We start from the raw sequence: 25,081 nt of genomic DNA on the forward strand, positions 1-25,081 counted from the left end.
ACCCTGGACAATAATGACTCCCTTGGGTTCTAGGGTCTTTACGCACTGGTAAGCATAATTCATGGCAACCATGAACTTGGCGAGAGTACGTCTTCCCAAGATGGCATTGTATGCCATCTCGAAGTTGACCATGTGAACCATAATTTTTTCCATCCAGAAGCTGTCGTGCTTCCCAAAGGTAATAGGGAGCGATATCTAGCTGATGAGAGTGGATGAAGATCTACGTACTATACCATGGAAAGCTTGAGTAAATAGTTTGATGGTAGATCAGGAGATCTACATCACTTCGAGTGCACCTGCAAAGAGGATGTTCAGAGAACTCCCTCCAATGATGAGTACTCGGGTGATCCTGCAATTATTGATTGTAAGCTCGACCACTATTAGAAAGTAGTATGACTGTACGAAGTTCTCAGGGTAGTCATCTTGGCTAAAGGAGATGTCAACGTTTGACCATTTAACAGCCTAACAACCCTTAGGAATGGCAGCTAAGACTTCTCGAGTCACCATCTTGTACTCATAGGAGGTGGAACCATCGAATATATGGTCGACCATCCTCTTATCCGGCTGAAAGGACATCGTGTCCGAGTCATCCTTGCTGCTGCTGGAGCTAGAATCTCTACTCTGGGCCGCCACATGGGTTTTCTTTCCTTTGGCTGTTTTGTCGACCTCTGCCTTGACCATCTTCTTCCAGAGTTGGCACTTATGGAGGTTATAGTTGTCGGTCTGGTTGAGGTCACACCAAGGCTTACCCTCTCACTCACCGGAGCCTGGTGTGAAGCTCTTTCCCCAAGAAGAACAGGAGTGCTTGTCGGAATGGGTGTCGGGTAGATTTGTAAAAACTTCATCAGGATTAGCTTTCTTGCCATTACCTCCATTGGTGTTCTTCTTGCACTTGCTCTTGACCTTGTCGTCGTCGAGCCCCAGTTAGGGATGTTTGATGCCCTGGGTCTTCTCCTTGACGTAGAGGAGGGCATCCTCGACCCTGGCAGACTTATCGATGATCTGCATGAGCTCTTTGACCGTCTCAAGCTCCTTTCTAGAGATGCCTTCAACATACCGCATGCTCTTAACCCCTTGAGTGAACGCCTGGATGACGTTATAGTCACTGATCTTGGGGATGGTGTTTCGGGTATTACTAAAGCGATGCAAGAACTCACGCAAGGTTTCACTCTCCATCTACTCGCAACAGTGGAGATCATTTTTCATGTGGGGTGCTCATATGTACCTTGTAAGTTAGCTCAGAACACGTCGCAAATATGCTCCCACGAGTATATTGTCCATGGCGATGGATTGGTCAACCATATTATAGCTGCTCCTTCAAGGGCTGTGGGGAGGTAATTTGCGATTACCTTCTCATCCCCACTAGCAGCTTGGATGGTCGTGGTATAGATCTAGAGGAACTCAACGGGTTTAGTTCTCCCATTGTACTTCTTGATTGACCTGGGGCAGAACCTCGCCGGCCACTTTACACTTCGTAGATCCAGAGAGAAGGCTAGGCACATGTTGATGGCACCCTGCTTGGTTCTGGTATCCTTAGGAGTTTTTTCCACGGGGGTCTAGGATCGGCCTTGACTTGTACGATGTCGAGATGTCCTCCGATCAAATTATCAAGGGGTGGACGATGCCCCCTCAGGGGTCATCGGACATCAACGCTAGCTATTGATGACCTTACGTAAGTCATTGGTTAGGTGATTTTTTACTTGCGAAGCTCGGCGACCGATATTCTCCTGGTTACCATCCTGTGAAGTTTTGTTGCGGGGGTTACACCTCTCTGAGCCCGATACGTCTAGCGATAGGGGATTACGTTATCTATCCCAATTAGCTTTGTTTTCGACAAGGACCTGATGGGAATTTTCATCCTGGATAAGGATCTCTTTCATCAAGTTGATGCCGAGTTCATCCAGTCCATGCCGAATAGGGTCATCAGATTTGTAGTCAGGGGATACATGAGGGCCTCTTGTAGGAGGATCATCTTGGTAGTCGCAGATTTGAAGTGCACAACCCCCTGTTGATAGTTGGGAGACTATAAAATCGGTGCTCCATTAGGGTTCAGGTTCTAGGGTGGCGTGTTCAACTGACCAACTCTTGTGCCCAAAGCAGGAGGGCCCTGCATGTTTGCTGGTTCATCGTCATGATTATCCAGACCGTCACTCCGTCTCTGATGCCGAAGATTTCTCAGAGGTAACCTCCACTAGAGGAAGTGTCCAAGTCCATCATGGATTTTTTGTTAGATTGCTACGGATAGGTGTTTTAACAATCCATGTTATCAAAGTTCATGGGGGAGGGTCCCAGCTTGTGGTGAATAGAGCATTCACCATTGTCTTGGAAACCGAGTGGTTCAAACTTGATGTCATAATTCTTGGTGCACTAATCCGTAACTTGACTTACCTCATCATTGGAGTCATCACCGGAGAGTTCCTCGTCGAAGTTCACTTGATCAATCACTAGTTCATTGGTAGGATAGCCTCATCGAAGTTCACCTGATCGATCACTAGTTCATCAGTAGGAGAGGTAAAGTTGTCATAGAACCCCTCGTCCGAAAAACTAGTCCTTGGTGCCGGTGTAGTCGATGACATTTTATGTGTAGAATCTTCAATGCCTATTGTCATGATCCCCACGATCGGTGCCAGTTGTCGATGATTGGTGAACCACTAATCTTACGAGCTTGTAGAATAGATGGGGGATGCTTCGGGTAGATGAGCACATAGAGGGGTTTTTATACAGATTCGGGTCTCACTTAGGATAATAACCCTACTTCATGTATGTCTTCTATTGAATAGAGTCTATTACCAGGGGGTGTGGCTATCATAGATGGATCTAAACCTAGTCGGTAACTTCCTTACTTGGCTTGCTCTGCCTCTAATGGCTTGTGTCTTATCTTTTCCACAGGGGCCCTAGGCTCCGCATATATAGGGGGCATCGTACGTCCTCATTTTTCTTCCTATTCTTAAAGATAAACTTATTTGTTTACAAGATACCCTGGGCTCCTATGGGCAACTTCCTTTCATCCAGATATCCCCTTCACAGAGATAAAGATATATCCTTAGAATTATAGGAAACCTTGGGATACTCGGATATGGTAATTATCCAGTAGTCATCATCAATAATGGTCCTATGCACTAATCATAAAAGATGATGATCTAATTTTTGTAGCAATATGGAATTAGGATTTGAACAAGTAGTTTGGATGAGACCAGTACATGTTGTACTGTTGGTTTTGTGGTAGTATTGCTAAAATATAAGGACTGGTTCGTGGAGCAATCATTCCAAGTTAACAATATAACCATAAGCCTCGTATCAGACGAGCCTAGCCGAATAATTTCTTTACTCTCAACATGGTGTAGACCATTCGATTGTACGGAATGAAAGGGTGTACTTTCAAGGTTTTTGTAAGGTGCAAGAGGGGGCTTCCGTTGTTGAAGTATATTTATGTGGCGGTGAAAACTTAGTGGGTATGTACATCCTGAGAGGGGCTTTGTAAAAGCTTTGCAATGGATTCCTAACATACACCTCAGAAATGTGTAAGAGTTCTCCGTCAACCAATGGTTGTTCAATAAATATGGATAACATGACTTTTGGGTAAAGTGTGCAATCTATGCAAAGTGTTAAAAACTAAATATTTAGCCATGCTCATGGTAACGGGTGGTGAGGAAAACCTCATATGATTAGAACTTGATGGTTTGGTCAATGACGGTGGTGGGAACTGTGGTTGTGGAGTGGGTAACAGTCAACCTTGGTGGTGAGAACCATGGTTGAGGTGTTGAAAGGTCGGTTAAGTCAAGATGGTTGTAACATTGATGTGGTTATTTATTTATTGTTGAACACTTAATCATTTACTTATTTTTATCTTTTTAAAAGTAAATGCTATTTTATGTAAAAGAGCAATAATGTATATTGTTCAAGCCTTCATATGCATATTATTTTTTTACAACTTGTTAAGTACGACAAGTGCTCAACCTTGATATCACCAAACGAACTCAATTGGAGAGTTCACGAAAGATGGATCATTCTAAGGTGATCTTTACGTCGGTTTGCCGTTGGAGTCATCATGAAGGATAAATTCTACATAGTTCCGCTATATCTTTGACCGTCGATGGTTACTTTTGTAAGACTTTTAAGTTGGATATTGTAATGTTCATCGATAAAGTCACTTTGTATTGGGATTGATTCTTGGGCTCAGCACATAGATGAAAATGGTCAGTTTTTTGAATCAGTCTCGATAGTGACACCACATTAGAGACCCAAAGATGCCATGCTATCGTGCTATCCATTCGATTTTATTCATTGCTAATATGAAAGCGCATAGGAGAGGTATTGACAGGCACATGGCTGGATTTTTCTCTTAACTAGCTCAGGGGGACGAAATAAAAAGCTCATTTCTTTTTTAGAGTAAATTTCACAAACCGACCAATATTTGGTCTAATAGTCATAAACCCACCATTTCACGTGCCCATTTCACAAACCCACCAATACTTGAGGCTTGATTCCCACAAAACTACAACTTCTTGCCTCCCACCATTTTCTGTTTAGCCGGTCCCACATGTTAGTGAAATAATAGAAACAGAATCCCCTTCTGCTTGCCACCTCAACTAGGTCCATGCCATGCTAGTGGAGCTGACATGGATGCCTAGGCCTACTCTGAACGGCCTGACATGTCCTTCATCATCCTCTCTCTCTTGAACCTGTAGCGAGCGATCATAGTCACACCAAGGTCCTAGACAGAGATAGCTAAAGTTGGACATGGAAAGGGAAGGGAGTAAAGGAATTGCAAACATGGAGGAGGATACCATCAGCAACAAGATCGGCACATATGTAAGTCTTCTTGCCTCTCCCGTAGGATAAAGGATGTGATTAGAGTTTCAATTGGTGAAATCTATGAAATTTAGTGGGTTTACTTGGTGAGTGAAATAGACTGAGATAACTGTTTGTGTGGGCATGGACCCAGTTGAGGTGGCAAGCCAAAACGAGTATCCTTTTCTATGTATGCCAGTGACATGTGGGACCGACTGAATAGTTTACTGTGGGAGACAAAATGAGATGGAAATTAAATTTCTCATCTAATATTTATCAATAATTATAGTTAAATTCAAATGGATCTTTTTCATCCATCAAGAATTATACCTAAATTACTAGCTACCTTGGCATATATATTGACCAAAAAAATTCCCCATTCATGAAGCTTCTTAGATCCCATCTACATCTAATGCTAGAGATCACTTACCTTAATCCTTCTCCACATTCTCCTCCAAAATTTGCTCCTATGGTACCCTCTTGTAGTAGAATGAGGGAGCACCCCAAGCAGCCACAGTATAGACCATAGCTACTCTGTCTGAACAATTGTTGCTTGGGGAAGAAGCTGTACTATATAGGACTAGGTAAATTGGACAAAACCAAGGATAGATTTGAGTGATCCCACTCGGTTTGTAAGTGCAACCAACTGAGGAAAAGGTATTGTCCCAGTCGATTTGCTTAAACAACCAACTTTGATAATGCCAGTTATTATCCTAGTCGGTTTGTAAGTGCAACCAACTAGGCAAATTGTATTATCCTAGTCAGTTGAGGGCAATAACCGATTGAGATAATGCACCATTATTGAATATATAACTATAGGGTATATACGCATAAGGAGTACACCATATTTGAAAAGGGTACACTGTACACATATTCTACTACTCCGAATATTGTGGAACCGAATTTACGGATCCTGATACACCCGAACATCTATAAGGCATATACTAAGAAGGCCTCGAACAGTTACCCGAGTCGAGTACGACTAGCATCCAAGTCGGATTCATCTGTTTTGCCTTGGCCGATGAGTTGAAGTACTCCCTATTGACTACGACTGGAACCAAGGCAGCATCTCGGCCCCATATAAGGTAGGGACTCAAATCCCCGGAGGGAGAAAACTTAATCCAGCGCATCTCGAGGCAAGCGACACCAAGACCCTAGTAATTGAGAGACTTGGTGACTCCAATCCTAGATTAGTCTAGATCCTATTTACTTGATTATAATAGGTTTAGTCACATTGCCTGTACTTGAGATACCAATATACAACAGCATCAACACAGCACATACTAACCAGGAGCATGAACCTATCTACATCGTGTGTCTAGTTTTGTGCTTGATCATTGATTTTGAAGGTCTCCCTTATTCAATTTACGGACATATTGTCTGGAACAAATCTTCGACAGTTGGCATACCAGGTAGGGGTATTCATCTTCTTTTCAGAATCAATCATGTCTCGAGTACACACTCGAGTTGGATCCTCTGACAACGGCTTCTACGACTACTTTGAGTCGACGCTGGCCATCTTCTCATCGCCTCCCTCTAGGTTCAAGATTATATTCGGAACCATGGCTTACCGTTGGGATGCTTAAGGTGGACTGGCCCACACCGGTATCATCGAATCCAGTCCATTAGACGTATACCGTGAGGTGGGACACCTCCACTGGGATCCCCAGGAGCCCAATGTTCTCCAGTTCATGGAAACTGACAACGATGACAAGAGTCACAGAAGTGGTGACGGCAACTCCATCGACAGTCAGAGCAGCTGAACAAATCAATTCTTGTTTATGGTTGGAGGAGTCGAAGATGCACCCGCTGACGCGAACGTGGTAGATCCAAACGCCGTGGTGGACAATGGTGGGGTGATCCCCGAGGATCTCGCAGGAGCTGTCACAGCCAGTTTTAACGGTTAAAACCAGATGTGGCTTATGTTTGCCCAGGATGTTTAACACACATATGGACGTCACAGGTGAAGTAACAAAAGCAATATATTAAAGAAATAAATGTCGAACTCTTACAACAATTGACATATATTGTCTTCTATGTAGATATTGTAGCGGAACAGAAGCATTGGTGCCCAACAACACCGCAGGCAACCGATCGAGAGACACGCGCCTAGAATGTCACAACCTTGTCCTGATAGTCTTCAACATCTTCATCGATAACTCCATAGGCAATCGACGGAGAATATCTCACTAGAATACATCTTTCACGAGGTCTTCGAATTCTTTTCTAACTGAGTATTTGGTTATAGCAAGTGTGAGCACATGTAGTACTCAGCAAGGTTTGAAGGAAATATTATGCATATGAATGCTTTGACAAGGTAAGGCTAGTTTGGCTCTTTTGCATAAAACAAAATTTAAGTAAAAATATTTGAAAAGCAGTAGTAATTAACTATATGACTGTAAACAACCAACCACGTGAAGATTCCATCCATCTTGACTTAACCAACTGACTGCCTCAACCAAGGTTATAACCACCAAGGTTGAACACCCAACACCTCAACCATGGCTCCCACCGCCAAAGTTGAACTGCTAACCACCTCAACCACGATTTCCACCATCATAACTGACCCACACCTCAACTATGGTCCCCACCACCACAGTTGACCATACTGATCAAACCATCAAGTTATAATCATGGTAGGTTTTCTATGACGCTTGTGACTATGAGCACGGTTGGATATTCAGTTTTAACTCTACAGAGGTTGTACATACCAACAAGTCATGATTTCATCACCTGCAAGCAGGTGACTAAGTCTCCATTTTGCCCGTGTTAGCTAGAGACTTGCACACATCCAAGGTGATCACTACAAAGCCTTTACAATGCTCGTCTTAGCACATGTCTACCCACTAAGGTTTCACCGCCGCGTGATTCTACCTAAACAACGGAAGCCCCCATTTGTGCCTTTCGGATCTGAAGACATCGTCCATTCACCGCTCTTCTGCCTGGTCTACACTATGTTGAGAGTAAGCAAATTACTTGGCTAGGCCTGACCCATATTAGGCATGTGCTTGTACTGCAAACACAGAAAGGTCATCTCACGAACCGGTCCTTAGATTTGAGCAAGACTACCACTTAACCATCACACACTAGCCTCATCATACCACTTGCTGAAATCACTATACCATGTTGCTACAAAAATTATTCTATCATATTTTTATCATTGTTACATAGGACTATTATCAATTTTGTAGAGCATAAATCACGATTACCATCCCAAAGTAAGGCTAAGCATCATCTACCCTTTTATAACCCAAAATCATACTAAAGCGATAAGGATGATAAGGGAAAATCAGGGTAAAGCCTAACTCTTAGGATTTCCAACAAATTATTAGTATGCATGTTTATAAAACAAAATATTTCAAAATTGGGATAAGTATGTTGAAGAACACAACTTTCCTTCACTCGACTCAGTTGGGTCTTCAGAAAAGTCTTGGTCTTGAAGTCCTTCTAGCTCCTCTGGAACATTAACTACGCAAAAACTATCGACAAACAACACAAAGAAAAACACTAAAAATAGCACACCAAACATAATAAAAACACTTTTAAAATACTATGGTTGGATGGGTATGATTTTAGAGAAGAAATTTAGATTCAAGATCGCCTAAGTCGGAGTTTGGATGAAAGATAACGGCTTTCGGAAGATGGATTAGGCTGAAAAGGAAAGGCTAGTTTACCAGAGTTATCTTCCTATAGGAAAAGGTTTATTGTGTAATCATTGTGTTAGAGTTGACAACATTATTGTGCAAGGTTCAAGAGGTATAAGGTACTAGACTTCACTAACTAGGCTAAAGAGGATGATGTGGTGCTGACTTGGCATGCCATGCAAGCATCATCTTGGATTAAAGAAGAGGTGAGCTCAGGTTGAGTCTAAACCATCCATGATGGATCAGATGGCGGAGGTTGCACTTCTGGGTTAAGGATACTGCCGGTGACTCTACATAGCGGCGACAGCTTGGGTTTCGTCAAAGACAGCGATTGGACACGTGGCCACTAACATCGATGCTGGGCTTCAATGGTGTTTTAACGAAATGAGGGAAGCATAGCATAGAACGCGAAAACTAACTCAAAGGTATGGTCGGTTTTGGAAGGGATCATCCGAGGTAGTGGCAAAACAGCAATGACTGATGCTAGGTTTGGTGGTGACTGCGAACAGATGCAACAATGAAGATGCATGCGTTCCCAGATATTGGCTATGAAATTTGAGAAACCGTTTGAATAGAGATGCTCGGGAACACAATGCTATAGCATGGGTTTAGGTAGATTATCCCCTGAGAGGAAGATCGATCAACGGAGATGAGATGGGTGACGGCTGCAGCATGCTACAGTTTGCAGCCGCGTTCTGGTCGTGTCGCTGCACAAAAAGTGAAGGGAACATAGGGACATGTAGAAGACTCCGTGGGACATGCCGAGACGCAGATGGCACATCCATACGGTTTCTAGATTGATGGGGAACGTGACAACAAACTTGGTGCGCGCATATAATGTGTCAAGAAACTGGATAGCGGGCATGTGGACCTTGATCCCGGTGGTTTGGCTGCTCTATTGGATGACCCAATTGGTGAGGGTGTGGGAAACATCATGTTTCATGCACTGGTGAAAGGGCATGGCAATTTTACTTCTGGTCAGCAGGGAGCGTCAATGCCAATGGGTGATGGTGCGGTTGTCCACGATGGCGATGACCGTGGAGGCACAGATCGGGCTTTGGCCGAGGTTAGGGCTTAGATAGGGACTTAGTATGATGGTAAAAAAAGGGTAAGGAAGGAGAAGGAGGGGTACTCATCTTGCTTTGATGACTGGGGAAGGAGGATTCGCGGAGACGACGACGTAGCACATCACGGGCGGCGATGGCGGTGACACAGGTGAACAACGGTGCATGAGCAGGGCTGCTGTGGCGGCTAGGGCATGAAGGGATGTAAAGGGGGTAGAGGAGGGCGTGCAACTCCTATTTATAGGGCTAGAACGGCTGGTTGAGGTGGAGTCTAAGCCGGACACGAATCGGGTTCGAGTTCGAGTCGGTTAGGATTTCCTTTTTCCATCTCTTTATTTCGAGGACGATATCTCCACCGTTCGAACTCCAAATTATACGTTTCTAGACTCTAAATTATATTAATCGAAAAGTTCTACAACTTTGGTATTCTTTGGAACTTCTGGAAACTCAATTTTGATTTCTAAAAATATGTTACAAGATAAACTATTTGAACTGAGACTTATCCATACAGTACTAATTTCAGGGGTTATAACTCATAGCTCTATTATCCAAAAAGGAACTTCCATAGGTTCAACTCAAAGCTCTCGACGAGACTACAACTTTGTTATTGTCAAGATTTGTATTTGATTCCATCTTGAACTTTGAAATTTGATTGGAAGATGAGGCAGTCTAGGACTCCACGAATATCCACAAATTTTATGGATCCTTTGTATTGGGCTTTCTAGATGACGTGTGTGCCGGTCAAGAGCTTAGGTGGGTAGGATGGGGTATAATGGCACCTAGGTATATTGAGGATTTTAGAAAGAAACTTTTTCCTCGTCACGTCAAGAGCCGTCACCACTCCGATCTTATTACTTCCCATGCTGGTGGCCTTGATCAACAGGTAAACAACATCACCATCAGTGCTCATGGTGGGGTGGCCATGTGGAGGCATCCCAAGGACAAGGTTGCCTCTTAGGCCTCCTCCTTGTGACTGCTGCTCAGCTTCAGCGGCAACTCAGAATCTCTTGGGTTGATGTCAACACGGAGGTGGGCCGATTCAGCAGTGCAGTCAATCTTCCAGCCGTCCCATGAAGCGACCGGGATCGGCATGCTATATGTGGTGGCCTTTCTTGGCGGAACGATTTCCATCTCGACGTACTTGATAGAGTCCTTGTGTTGGCTGACGGTGATGTCCCGGAAATAATAGTCTGCGCAGCCATTGAGGAAGCGTTTCCATTTGCCCTTGGCCGGCAATGGCAGCGGCATGTCGCGGAGCTTGGGACTCTCCTCGAGCACGTCGCAGAGGAGGATACCACGCCAGAGATCGACCCAGCCAACCGTGCCGTTGGCGCCTGCGAGCGTGATCACCTTTGTCGTTAGGTACGTGCACTATAAAAAAAACTAATTTTCGAGACATATAAAATACTTTTTTATAGATGATTCATTTGAAAAATCGTCTGAACAGTGGATGAGGACCTCCTGCGGTTATAAACCATCACAGACGATTTCTCATCTGAACCGCTTCTAGAAATAACCATCTATTAAAAAATTTATAACTTTTTCATATCAAGTCGGATGAGGAAGAACTCTGTATAAAAATTGTAACCCTCGACGAGATCTACAACATTGTAGTTGACTTTTTTTTTATTTAAAGTCATTTAAAGGTCCAAATAATCATTTTAATTTTTAAACGATTATTTAGACATCTAATGATTTCAAATGGAAAAAAATTTCTACTACAAAGTTGTAAATCTCATCGAGGGCTACAATTTTCATACAAATTTTGTTCTCATCCTATTTTGTATGAAAAAGTTATGAATTTTTTAAGATAAGTTGTCACCCATTTCTACAGACGGTTCCTTACATGAACCGCCTGTAATAATTGATGTTTATTTTTACAGGCGGTTAATTAGGTGAACCGTCTGTAGAAATAGGTGATAGCTTATCTTAAAAAAATCATAAACTTTTCATATGAAGTCAGATGAGGACAAATTTTATATGAAAATTGTAGCCCTCGATGAGACCTACAACTTTGTAGTTAAAAAGTTTTTCATTTGAAGTCATTTAGATGCACAAATAATTATTTAAAATTTCAGATAGAAGATATCAAAAGAATTACATATGCTAATATAGTCAGTAGTAGTTATATGGTGAGATAGTGAGGAGGGATCGTGCGAGCTAAGAGGTTTTGAGTTTGAGTGCCAAAAATCGCGTAGTACGCGTATTTCACGCGAAAAAACGCGTGACTTGTGACTTGTGACGACCGCGGGAGGTGCCTAGTCGGTCAAAAAAAAATTGCTTTTTTTCGGGTCAAAAAATATCGATTCGGGGACCAATTATCACATGCAGTTTTTTAAGTGAACCACCTGTGGTAATAGATTTACACATACGGTCTCTTTTGCGCATGTGAAAATCGTTCATTTCTACAGGCCTTCGATCATATGCGAATGCGTTAAACGCCTGTGAAAACGAGTTACCACCCATCTCTAGAAATAGTTTTTAAGTAGTGGTGGTACATGAGCCTCGGCGCTTGTCTGGGATCGGACACATCCTGTCCCTCAGTGGCTTCTCCACAGACACCAGATGGGAGGTCCAACTCCCTTGCTCGCCGTCCGGTTTGGAGTAGTGTTACCTGGACACGGATACGAGTATGGGAATCTGACTCGGACTCGGATGTCCGATTCAGCAAAGAAAATTTGGACGCGTGAAATACAACTCGAAATCTGACACGGATGTCGGAATCCGATTTAGATTCGAAGTGTTGGACTTGGCAAATAAATTTGAATATGGGTGTTCAGGTAACACTGGTTTGGACGGTACAGATGCAATGTGAAGATGGTCTTACTGACAGGCAAAACTGATCTTGAGGGCGGCCACAACGTACTGCTTGTCGTCAGTATGGCGATCTCGTTGTCTCCCAACTCGTGCCACGAGTTCGGGAGATATCCAGTTTCGGGTGCTGAGGGTGCGCCCTGTAGACGAAGTAGCTAGTCGTCGTTGTGACAAAAAGATAACGCGCCTATTGGGTCGACGGGGACGCAGAAGAGCATGAGATCGGCATCCGCGGCGATGCCTTTGGGTGCCATGGAGGAATCGGCGGGTTCTTGCAGTTGCAGGCCAGGGCAGTGGACGGAGAAGTGGGAGAGGACCGGCGGGCACGCGGTGTAGAAGGTCTCATTGATGGGATGGCCAGTGTTCGTTCGGGATGTGGCGGTGATGATGTCGTGGCGGGCGACACTGTAGGCACGGAGGTCGAGCAGGATGCAGCTGGGGGCATTCTCGTGGCCTTCGCACTCGGGGCTCGCAGAGGATGACCAAGGGACCATGGCGTCCAATCGATCGGCGATCCAGTCGGAGGAGGACACAATCGGGTCTATTAGGGCTAGCCGGCTAGGGTATGTAGGGCACGGCGGCATGAGCCGAATTTGGGGGTAGGAGCGGTTTAGTTTCGGTACTAATCATATTACATGGAAACATATTGCCATTTGCCAATAATCTACAATAGTAACATTTGGTTAACCGTTAACATATGCTGCTAGAAATAAGTAGATGGAAGAATGTAAACTGCGCGATGAACTTTGTGCCAATAACAGTTCCAGGGATTTTAGGTTTTTGAAACAATTCATATGGTCGAGCCTATGTCAAACACAAGTTTTTTCATGAGAAAAATGAATAAATATGATTAGCCAATGTTAAGGGTGATTTTAAGGACTCTCTAAGTGGTGGCGCCTGTGATGACAGGGAGCGGGAGGATGCGATTGGGCGGAGGAGGCGGACGACGCAAAGGCTGAAGGGGATTTGTTCCCTTTTGTGTAGAGGTCTAAGTCTCCATCCGATCCACCGGGTCTTCATCCGCCCCGTTCTGGTTGGGGTAAGATGGGGGCGGAGCACCGGTTAGGACGAGGCAAGACAGGGCGGGTCAAGATCTGTCCCGCCTCATCTTGCTTCGAAGTATATGTTATATGCACATTTAATGAGTTTATTAAAAATTTATTATCCTTTTGTAATGAAATTTTTAGTAAACTAATACATATATGTAACTATTGTTATGTTATGTTAGATCTTGTGAATCTTAGATACGGCTTTTTATTAATATGTATGTTGTGGTAGCTATTACCTCATAATTAAACTTGATCTAGAGCTTTTAACAATTTTAATCGGGGCGGGCGGGTCGGATCAAAGTCGGGGCTCCACAGGATGGGGTGGGGCAAAAAAAAAAAAAATTCACCCGGTTTTGAATCGAGTAGGAGCGGAACAGGGCGGGATGGGAGATATCCGGGTGGAGGCGGGTGGGGACAAAACCTGCCTCCGTCCTTTTCCATCTAGATCTCTACCTTTGTGCACGGGTCACGCGAGAAGGCTGAATGCGTAATCACGTGGAGCAGTCATGGGTGGCCGAATGCTTGGGGGACGATGAGTTTCTTGATGGCCAGATCAGCCCTAGACGTGAGATCAGACTGCCCTAAGCACGGTTGGCAGTGAGTAGCACTAGCGGGTGACACGTGTCAGGCACAAAGCTGCGGAGAGAGCCATGCATTTGTAGGCTGGATTTAAATAGAGATATGTGTTTGGATATTCCATTGAAGTAACTTGGAATCAAAATTGAAAGAGGAGAGACAAAGACACATGTTGCATTGTACTTCTCAAAGGAAATAAAAAAACATGAGGTTTGTTGATGTTTAAAATCATCCAAAATGCAAGGATGACGAATGATATGTGTAGGAGCTTTAAGCCCCATATATACATTTCAAAGAGCTCCAAAATGTAAGGGAAACAAATATGAAAATTGTTTGTTGCAAAAAAAAAAAAAGGCTTAAGAAGCTGTGGCCAGACCAAACTAGACTCGAGAGCCCAGTGTGGAAGAGAATATTAGGAAACCTGGAGTTTCACAACCGAATGTGGGCCCGTCTCGATCTCTTAAAAGATTTGATTCTATCTCTCAGGGGTTTTGGCATTATATATACAGGGCAGCACCCCTCATTGTAAACATATATGAATAAAGAATAGACAGCTTTTTTACTACGCTTGTGTCTCCATTTGCAATTATTCTAGAGAGATCACTGAACTACACCCGGTAGCAGCGATTTCTCAATACGTTATCAGCAAGAAGCTCTGCCAGAGATCAAGCTAGCAGAACGAATTTGCATGCGACCGATCTGCACTGCATCGACATTGTCGTCAAGCGGGCAGGTCATGGCCTAGCCTATATGCCCTACGCGGTGCGAATTGTTCGCAAGGATTGAAAGATACGATCTGATCGGTACGTATACTCGTGGCTACTGTTTCTTTGCGTCTAAATAGATATGAATTGCATCAACAGTAGCAAGGTCGCATGAATAGTAGCGAGTATAGTATGAATACACATGAACAGCAGTGTAGCTAGATCAATCTGCGAGGTGATAACATCACAGCATGAAGTCGACGGCCTCGCCACACAACTACGGACGGCATGCAGCCGGCAAAAGTACATGGTGGCTCGATGGCCACCACCACAAAAAAGAAAAAAACAAGGGCAAACTGCCGCCATGAAGCAGACGACTTTCTCCGCCGTCCCCCGTCACCCGCTCCGGCTGCCTCCACCACAACGCCGCTGCGCTACTGCCTCACTAGCCTCTGTAGCTCATGCATGAGCACTGCCGCCATGTGCCGCCGCTCACCGTACGAGCCGCTCGAAGCACGAGCACAGCTTGGCCACCGGGCGACTCAAGGTGTGCGTAGCCGCCATGTGTCGTGCCCCGAGCCGCCCGCATGCGGCTGGGCCGCCGCCGTCGCGTCGCCGCCACTCCCGCACGAGGGCTGCCCGAAGTAGCCTCACTCGCCGCCGCCGCCGCCCCTCAACTGCCGATTGCTTGAAGTCAGCCGACCGCCCACTAACCTTCGGCCGCCTATAGCGCGCTGCCTCCTCCCACGCGCCTGCACTCGCCCGGTCGGAAGCCGCCGACGCCTCACACCTAGCGCCGCCCGTATGTAGATGGGCTTCTGGCCTACCGGCCGACCCGCACGGCGGCGCCTTCTCCGACAGGGTGCCAAAAGAAATGGCGGCTAGGGTTGAAAACCCTAGCCACCCCTCTATTTAGAGGATGCGCGTGAGCCAGATGGACCGGGCCGGCCCAGATGTAAGACGGCCGGCCCATGGGTGAAAAACCGGGGAAATAAAAGGAAAAAGAAAATAAAGGAAAATAAAAAAATCCAAAACTTGCACTTAGCCCCCCGGATTTTCCAACATTTAAGCGCAATCCCTGAATTTTGTGTTTAGGCCCCTGGTTGTTCTGAAAATTATCCAGAGGCTCTAATTTTGCAAATTACAAGAAGTATTCTGAATTGATTGATGTGTTGCAACTCTATGAAGTTCATGACGAAGTCATAAACAAGAACATTTTATCCCAGCCGCAAGAGAAGAGCAGTGGTCTAGAAGTCAATCACAACTCTTTCAAAGCACGCAAGAACCGCAATATGAAATGGGTGAAGGGAGGAAAGAAAGTGGTGACAGGCAAAGTCAAGCCTGGTGATGATAATGGTAAGACAAAGAAAAAAGTCAAGCCATATGGTGAGCAGAATCAAACATGCTATAAGTGTGGTATTTAGGACCATTGGTCATGAATCTGCAAAGCACCAAAGCATGTTGTGAAAACATTCTGGAAGAAGAAGAAAGAGCAACCAGAAACACACCTCACCATTGCAGTGGGTATGGAAGAGGATAAAACAGTCGAAGTTGAAAGGGATGCATCTCACATAGAAGTTGATGATACTCCCGCAATGACATAGCACTTGAAGTGTTCACTACCTTAAAGACTGTGTTTTCTAGTGCAGAATTATTCTCCTTGTGGCATGATAGGTTAGGTCACCCTGGTCTTAGAATGATGAGAAATATAATTACTAATTCACAAGGTAATAACATAAATGTGAAGAATTTTCCGAACCATGAAGATTTTGTATGTCCTGCATATGCTAGTGGAAAATTAATAATAAGATCGTCTACCTTGAAGTTACAAGATGAAATCCCTGCATTCTTGGACCGAATCCAGAGGATATTTGTGGTCCTATTCAGCTGCTTTCTGGCCTGTTTCGGTACTTTACAGTATTAATAGACGCATCCTCGAAGTGGTCGCATGTATGTCTATTATATACCCGCAACCATGCCTTTGCAAGTTTGATCTCGCATATCATACAAATCAGGAATAATTTTTCAGATCATCACGTGAAATCCATCAGAATGAACAACGCTGGTGAGTCTATTTCTAAAGCGTTCGATGATTATTGCACTGGTATGGGAATTAAAGTTGAACATTCTGTACCATATGTCCACTCAGAATGTACTAGCTGAAGCGCTGATAAAGAGAATATAGTTCATTGCTAGACCTTTATTGTAGTACTATAATTTGCCTGCTCCATGTTGGGGATACGCAGTCTTACATACGGCAGCTCTCACTAATTATAGATCATCCTCCTACAACATCCAGTCACCTATGCAACTAATGCAAGGGGCAATTCCGAAGATTTCCCATTTACGCAAATTTCGATGTATCATTTATGTGCCAATACTGCCGCCACAGCAAACCACTATGGGACCTTTGCGGAAAGTTGGAATATATGTCGGTTATGAGACTGCATCCATAATCCGATATTTAGAACCAAAAACTAGAAATTTGCATACGGCCCACTTCGCTGGCTGCATTTTTTATGAAAATAATTTTTCGTCATTAGGGGGAGGAAATATACCCTTGGATGAAAAATGTCAGGAAATTATATGGCAGGCTGAAGGAATTGCGGCACATGATCCTCGCACTAGTGAAGCAAATGGTGAAGTACAGAAAATTATCGATTTGCAGAAATTAGCAAACAATCTGCCTGATCATTTTTGTGATTTGAAGAGCGTGACTAAGTCGCATGTGCCTACACGTAATGCACCGGAGAGGGTGGAAGTACCAAAAGAAGGTACCCCTCATCTAGTCCTAGGAGCTCTGAAAAATAATAAAATGACAAGAAATTTAGTTTTTTAAGTCCCAAATAGCCGGAGACGTCCGACGAAGGTGGGAAATGAGAGCTTACCACAGCCAATCGCAAAAGTACCCCAAAGGAAAAAGAAAGGGAGCCAGTTGAGATCTGGCGATGGTATTGAATCTCAGGAAGTAGGTATACCAGATTTGAATCTTGCCACACAAGAAGGAACCAGCGAAAATATGCCTGCTAAAATCGATGCTGGTAAACTAAAGGACCTTGCTCTAATAGTAAGAAATTATGAAGAGCAAGATAAAGAAGCACCTAAAAGTGCAACCCATTATGAAATAGCAATAAACTATGTGAATTCAAGGGAATCCTGGAATAGAGCAACCATAATAGTCGACACATACTTCGTAAATAAAATTGCCACAGTCATAGATCATGACCCTGAGCCTACATTGCTCCCTGAATGTAGAATGAGATCAGATTGGGAAGACTACCAGAAGGCAATAACAGCTGAACTGTTATCCCTGAACAAAAGAGAGGTTTTCGGACCAGTATGCCGCATACCTCCCCATATTAAACCAGTCACATATAAGTGGTTTTTTAAGAGGAACGAAAGGTATGAAATTGTGAGGTACAAAGCACGACTAGTGGCACAAGATTTCACTCAATGATCAGGTGTCGATTATGAAGAAACCTATTCTCCGGTGATGGATGGCATTACATTTAGATATTTAATCTCAATAGCAGTCAACATGGAGTTGAAAATAAAATTGATGGATGTTGTGACCGCATACCTTTATGGGAGCCTAGATTCGATCATTTATATGAAGGTATCTGAAGGAATACCATTGCCAAATCAGGATAGAGGAAATAGACACCTTTATAGCGTACAATTGAAGAAGTCATTGCATGGGTTAAAACAGTCAGGTAGAATGTGGTACAATTGTTTGAGTAAATTTCTTGGAAAACAAGGCTACACAAATAGCACGGATTATCCCTATGTATTCATAAGAAGGTCCTAGAATGGATTTTGCGTAATATCAGTATATGTAGATGATCTGAATATCATCGGTATAAAAGAAGATATAGAAGAAGCAAGTTCCTACTTAAAATCTGAATTTGAAATGAAAGATTTGGGTAGAATCAATTTTTTCTTAGCCTGCAGCTAGAGCATGTGGCAGATAGAATCTTTGTACATCAATCAAACTACACTCAGAAGGTGTAAGAGCGATTTGGTTTTGAAACATCATTTCCCGCTAAAACCCCCATGGTCGGAAGGTCATTGCAAGCAGATCAAGATCCCTATAGACCTAGGGAAGAGGGAGATGACGTATTGGGACTAGAATTCCTATACTTAAGTGCAATATGTGTGCTGATGTATCTGGCTAATTGCACTAGGCCAGACATAGCGTTTGCAGTAAATCTACTTGAATGATATAGTGCAAAGCCCACTAAAAGAAATTGGAAGGGCTTGAAGGATATTCTGCGCTACTTATAAGGTAGCAAAGATCTAGGCCTGTTCTACAGAAAGAACATACTGGTTGGGTATGTAGATGATGGGTACCTATCAGACTCGCATATAGCGAAATCACAGACTGGTTATGTTTTCTTATATGGTGAAACTACAATATCCTGAAAATCATCGAAGCAAAGTCTTATATCTACTTCGACAAACCACTCGGAAATAATAGTTCTATATGAAGTCGCACGGGAATGCGTATAGCTTAGAAAAATGATCAATCATATCCAACAGTCATCTGGTTTGAATACTACTAACACCACTACCATTATCTATGAAGATAATGTTGCATGTGTTGTACAAGTGCAATCAAGATATGTGAAAAGCAACTTAACGAAGCATATCAACCCTAAGTTCTTTTATGCTCATGAATTGCATAAAATAAATGAAGTAAAGGTAATGCATATCAAGTCATGTGTAAATCTTGTAGATTTATTTACTAAATCTCTCACTGCATCTAGTTTTGAAAGATCTGTTCATAGTATTGAGATGATGAGGTTTACAGAGTTGCACATTTCGGGGGGAGATTTTTCACATAATACTGATATTAAGAATTAAATCTTAGTTGAGAAAATTAAGTACTCAAAGTTAATCATGAAGATTATATAAAGCATTTTGGTGGATTGTACTCCTTTTCCCTTAGATGAGTTTTCTTGAAGTTTCTCATGTTAAGGTTTTTAACGAGACGATTCGTGGAACCATGTCGCGCGGTATGTACTTTTTTTCCCAATTTTTTCCATTGAGTTTTTAGTGAGTTTTGATGAGATATATGTATTTCGCGAGAAGTACCTAAGGGGGAGTGTTAGGAAACCTGGAGTTTCATAACCGAATGTGGGTCCGTCTCGATCTATTGAAAAATTTGATTATATCTCTTAATAGTTTTTGGCACTATATATACGGTGCAACACCGCTCATTATAAACACAAATAAATAAAAAATAAATAGTTTTTCAATACATTTATATCTCTCTTTACAATTATTACAGAAAAATCGAGAGTCCAACCAACCTCATCTCCTCCCTCCTCTTCACTCGTCTCTCTCCTCGGCTCCTCACCTCGCTCCTACCTCCGCCCGCCGCCAATGGCCACCATCACCCCACTCGCCGTCCGCGCCGCCCCCTCCGGCCTCCTCTCGCACCGGTGAGCACAGCCTCTTCCACCCCCAGCTCTCAGCTTCTCCACTTCCTCCGCCGCCCAATCTCACCCTCATATCCTTTCTGGTTCCTTGTGTAGGCGGAACGGAGCCAAAGCACACCCGGGTCTCGGTGGTGAGCTCTTGTACACTGTTTAGCATGATAGTTGTATAGTTTATTTCATTCTTCTTTTCAGTAAACGAATTCGGATAGAGGCGCCCAATGAAGACGGAGTGTTGCAGAGGCGAGGACTGCTTGGATCGTTTGATTTTATTCAGTAGAACGTCGTAGATTAGGGCATCTCGTGATTCTTGTAGTTACCGCGGTTTAGTGTGGGGCTGCGGCTAGTGTTGCTGATGACACCCTTGTGTTGTTCTAGGACGTTTAATTCTTTTCTTGACACAGCAAAATTTATGTATTTCTTATGTGTCTATCCTTGGATGGGGTCGCCATTTACAGGCCTCTCATAGAGTGTAGAGCAGATAATGGGATTGTAGGGGAATATATGTTGCATGAGTAGATTGCACACATTTTGCCACTGGCGTAAGCTTTAGTTGAACTGGTTGGTTTTATGAAACTTGATTTATTATCAGAGCCAAAAGCCTTGAGTATTAGACCTTGTTAATGCAATTTTAAGAAAATACCAGTTGTGGCCCATATAAAATGTAAGCCCAGGTTGTAGCGTAATGGTGCCTAGACATGAGGGGGAGTGTTGAATGTATGATTGCACACTTTTCCTCAACAACTTAAGATTTTTGGTGAATTTGTTGGTGCTTGAAACTTAACTGTATAGAGGGCCGGAGTGATGGGATTATTTGAACAGTAACATTTTGCAGTCATTTGTTCAGTCAGCAAAGGTTTAAAATCTAGAATCCACACATGAACAACGGTAGAAAGTATGTTAACACTTGCAATTGTGTGTCTTATACAACGTGTAGAAAAGGATGCCATTCAAAGCAGTGGTGCATATTAGTTCAGTTTGGCATGATCTTGAAGTTGGCTTAGGGTCTTTGTTGCAGTTCATGCTGCTAATTACAATAAAATAATATGAGCATAGTGTTGAATGAGACTTCCATATTGTATTTGCATGAATTATGTTAGGCACCATTATGTATTTGAAATATTCCACATTGTTGCCTTAACATGCAAAGTTTAGCCTTTTAGCATGAAAATAAACACAGATAATACTAACACTACATTGGACATGTTTTCGAATATTTTTCTTTTTAACTTCATATGCTTTTTCAGTAGTTTTTGTTGCAATGTGTTGAATTGCTATCTCACTCAAATTATACACACAGGACTGGAATTAGCAACACATGGCATTTCTTCACGGCTGGGTGAGAGGATGCATTGCCATTCTTCTCTCAGGTAATATAGTTGTAACTACCATTGTGCATTGGGCTGCCTAACTTGTCTGATTTTTCTTTAGGCTGTGTATTTGAAGTCGGCTATTTTGTCCTGATGATATTATATATACTGAGATACCTCCACAACATTTCGAATGATGTTTGGTAGGAAAAACACAATTGTAGCATCAGAGAATGATAATCCACCTTTAATGCCGGCTATCATGACTCCCGGTGGCCCTCTTGATTTGGCAACTGTACTATTGGGAAATCGTGTAATCTTCATTGGTCAATATATTAACTCCCAAGTGGCACAGCGTGTGATATCGCAGCTTGTTACACTTGCTGCTGTTGATGAAGAGGCTGATATTCTGGTTAGTATGCATTCTTTTGTTGTTCAAATTCCATTAGTGTTATACAGTAGCAGGCCCTCATTTTTTGTTCTGTATTATCTTCCACCACCTTTTGCATAACTACTTCCTGTTTTGTCAGATCTACCTGAACTGTCCTGGTGGAAGTCTTTATTCCATCTTAGCTATCTACGATTGCATGTCATGGGTAAGTCATCTATGTTCTGTGTCTTTTGGGACTGTATTCTTAGAAGTAATACATTTGGAGCTTCAAGATTGAAATTTTTTGGCACCTGAATCTATTACAGATACATGAAAAAACATTATGCTTCTTCCATTTTACTCATCCTCCTTAGCTTGCATGTAAACTGTTTTAGTATTATTGGGAAAGCTTAATGTAATGCAGATGCTAGTCTTATGTTGGTAGCAGTACATAATATGCTTGCTAGATTTTTTTGTCCTGGTGGCACATGGGGCTTTACGATTCTTTATATGTTCATTCTAGTACTATCATTGCATGTTGTGAAACAATAAGCTGTGCTATGTTTCAAAACAGGGAAAACAAACTGTATATTCCAAACAGGGCCTCCACTAATCGCTATTAGCCATTCGGACACCGCACTCAAGTGTTACAACCTGCTCTCCCCTCCCTAATTACAAAACTTTATCTTGCCAGAAAAGTCTCCTATTTGGCTTGTGTGCCCCCATGATATTGCGGAGCACGCTTATACTGTCTTAGGACTTACGAGAAATAATTGTTTCTGCTTTATGTAATTATTCAGCAAGTGGTTCAAACTTTAAATGCTGATATAAATTTCTGAAGCAACAGCTTCTTCTTCTTCTTTTATCATTCACATATATTTTATTTCCTTCACTTTTTAATTGTGTCCAATGAATTCAAGTGACGTGTTTGTATTAGATTTGATCCTTTAGTTTCCTCTTTTGCCATTTTTTTTATTTACCATACAGCAAAGACTTGCACCTGCAATGACATGTACTCATTAGTATACCCTGAGAGCTGGCCTCATTCTGATGCCCTGTGCTGATGCATGAAACATCATTTCTGTTGTCACAAGCAGATAAAACCCAAAGTTGGGACAGTGGCCTTTGGTGTTGTTGCTAGTCAAGCAGCAATCATTCTTGCTGGTGGTGAGAAGGGAATGCGCTACGCAATGCCAAATACTAGAGTAATGATTCATCAACCTCAAGGTGGATCAGAGGTAAAACTGTTGCCTTTTTTATTTGGTTCAAGTAGCCTGACAAATTTCTAGTTCGATAATTACCATCTTTTTGTTGGACCACCTCTAGTTTGCATATGCTTGTGTGCATGTGTGTTAAGTGTCAATTGAATTACGCGCAGGGTAATGTGGAAGAGGTGAGGCGACAAGTTGGGGAAACCATTTATGCTCGTGATGTAAGTGTTTTGCAATTGTGAATGAGTGATATGTTTTTGTCATTACATTTTTCTGTCAGATGGTCGATGATGATACGAAACAAACTAACTAGGCTAAGTTTTGGTCTGAAGATCTAATTTAACTTCTTGGACATTCTGCTTGCAGAAAGTTGACAAAATGTTTGCTGCTTTCACCGGGCAACCATTGGACATGGTGCAACAGTGGACAGAGAGGGATCGCTTCATGTCTTCTTCTGAGGTAACTCTTCTCTCGTGTATATATAGTAGAAGAAAGCAAAGCAGTGAATTTCTCTCGTCGAACCATTACTTATGTTGAACCTTTTGTAGGCCATGGATTTTGGACTAGTTGACGCCCTTCTGGAAACAAGATACTAGCAAAGGAACACGTACCCACATTCTATTAGCTGGGACTAGCGCAAAGACTGAAGAATTGGAGCTGAATTTAGATGTTTGCCGCCCATCTTGTTCAGCGCCTCAGAATGACAGGAAGTCCGGACTGGATAGCAAGAATGAACGCCTTCGAACACATGCTGAGCAATATTTTGGTCGATCACTGTGTTAATTACGACTTTTCCTCCTCTGCTTTTTGTAGTTGGTCGTGACACTCGCCAGCCTATTATGGTAGCTCATAGGATGGCGTGGTAATGTTAAAGCGATGAACAATGTTTAGGGTAGGCCTAGATGGTCCTTGCTGTTGCTGATGGGAGAAAAATGTCAGTTTGATTTAGCAAACCAATAGGAACATCTGCAAAGTTGTAACAGGATGACAGTGCTGTGAATTTTGCAGTTGCAACGGAAGACATGTTTTGTTCATACTTGTTTGGATTGATAAACCATCTGATCCTAGGGTGGATCGAATCGCCCACCGTAGGATTATCCCGGGACTTTTGCGCGGTAACTATCTCTATTATTTTTCATATAAAATACATTCCTCAAGCAGAGTTAAAATCAGATGCTTCGTTCACTGGTTCCTCAAATCAAAGAGGGGGAGAACGAAAGTAAAGTTCAAAAAATCAAAGGGAAAAAAAATGGGTTGGATGCATTTTACAACTTACGATAAATAATAAATAGTTATCATATCCGGATATCCTAAGGATTTTTTAATTCTCAAGATATATTTTTTATCTTTGGGAATGAGATCTTAAAAAAAACTAATCGTAGGTACCTAGGATGTTCTGTAACCGAGAAGATTTATCTCCAAAAATAAAAAGAAGTCCAGAGGATGTACGGCATCCCTATATATAGACGGAGCCAAGGGGCCTGCTAAGGACTAGCCAAGAGAGGACCATAAGTGATACAAGTTATTAGAACCCAACATAAGCCAAGGAAGAGGTCGTCAACTAGGTTTAGATCCATCTAGACTAACTAGACCCTCTTATAACAGATTTAGATCAATACAAGATAAACAAGACGTGAGGTTATTATCCATAAGGAGGCCTGGACCTATCTAAAAACCTCTGTGTGTTCTCCTTGTGATTCATCTACTTAAAGTATCCCCTAATTCTTCAACAAATTTGTTAGATGACGGTTCACAAATCGTTGACAATTGGCGCCATCCGTAAGGATCATGAGAAAAAGGCGTTGACGAATCTACACGCGAGATCCCATCGACATCGCCCAACGCTTCATCGAAAACCAATTTTTTGGATGAAGGGTTCTACGGCAACTTTACCTCTCTTCCCAACGAACTGATGATCGATCGGATGGATTTCAATGATAAACTCTTTAGTGATGATTCATGCAACGAGGTAAGTCAATTAATGGATCAATACGCCAAAGATTATGTCATCGAGTTCGAACCACTCAGCTACTAAGACAACTGTGAATGTTTGATTCACAACAAGTTGAGATTAATCCTCACAGTTTCTGACAACATAGATTGTCAAGAT

At 42.7% G+C, this 25,081-nt stretch overlaps 1 protein-coding gene across 1 annotated transcript; it reads left to right on the top strand.

Annotated features, from left to right (window-relative positions):
• Positions 1-19,935: 19,935 nt before the first annotated feature.
• Positions 19,936-24,005, top strand: LOC133912681 (ATP-dependent Clp protease proteolytic subunit 6, chloroplastic-like). Its single transcript, XM_062355537.1, has 9 exons — positions 19,936-20,086; positions 20,180-20,214; positions 21,381-21,450; positions 21,598-21,802; positions 21,921-21,986; positions 22,858-22,998; positions 23,139-23,192; positions 23,338-23,430; positions 23,520-24,005. The coding sequence occupies exons 1-9, from the start codon at positions 20,028-20,030 to the stop codon at positions 23,565-23,567; spliced, it is 771 nt and encodes a 256-aa protein (XP_062211521.1). The 5' UTR covers positions 19,936-20,027; the 3' UTR covers positions 23,568-24,005.
• Positions 24,006-25,081: the final 1,076 nt, after the last annotated feature.

The sequence above is a fragment of the Phragmites australis genome, chromosome 3 (genome assembly GCF_958298935.1).
Source record: "Phragmites australis chromosome 3, lpPhrAust1.1, whole genome shotgun sequence".
NCBI lineage: Eukaryota > Viridiplantae > Streptophyta > Magnoliopsida > Poales > Poaceae > Phragmites > Phragmites australis.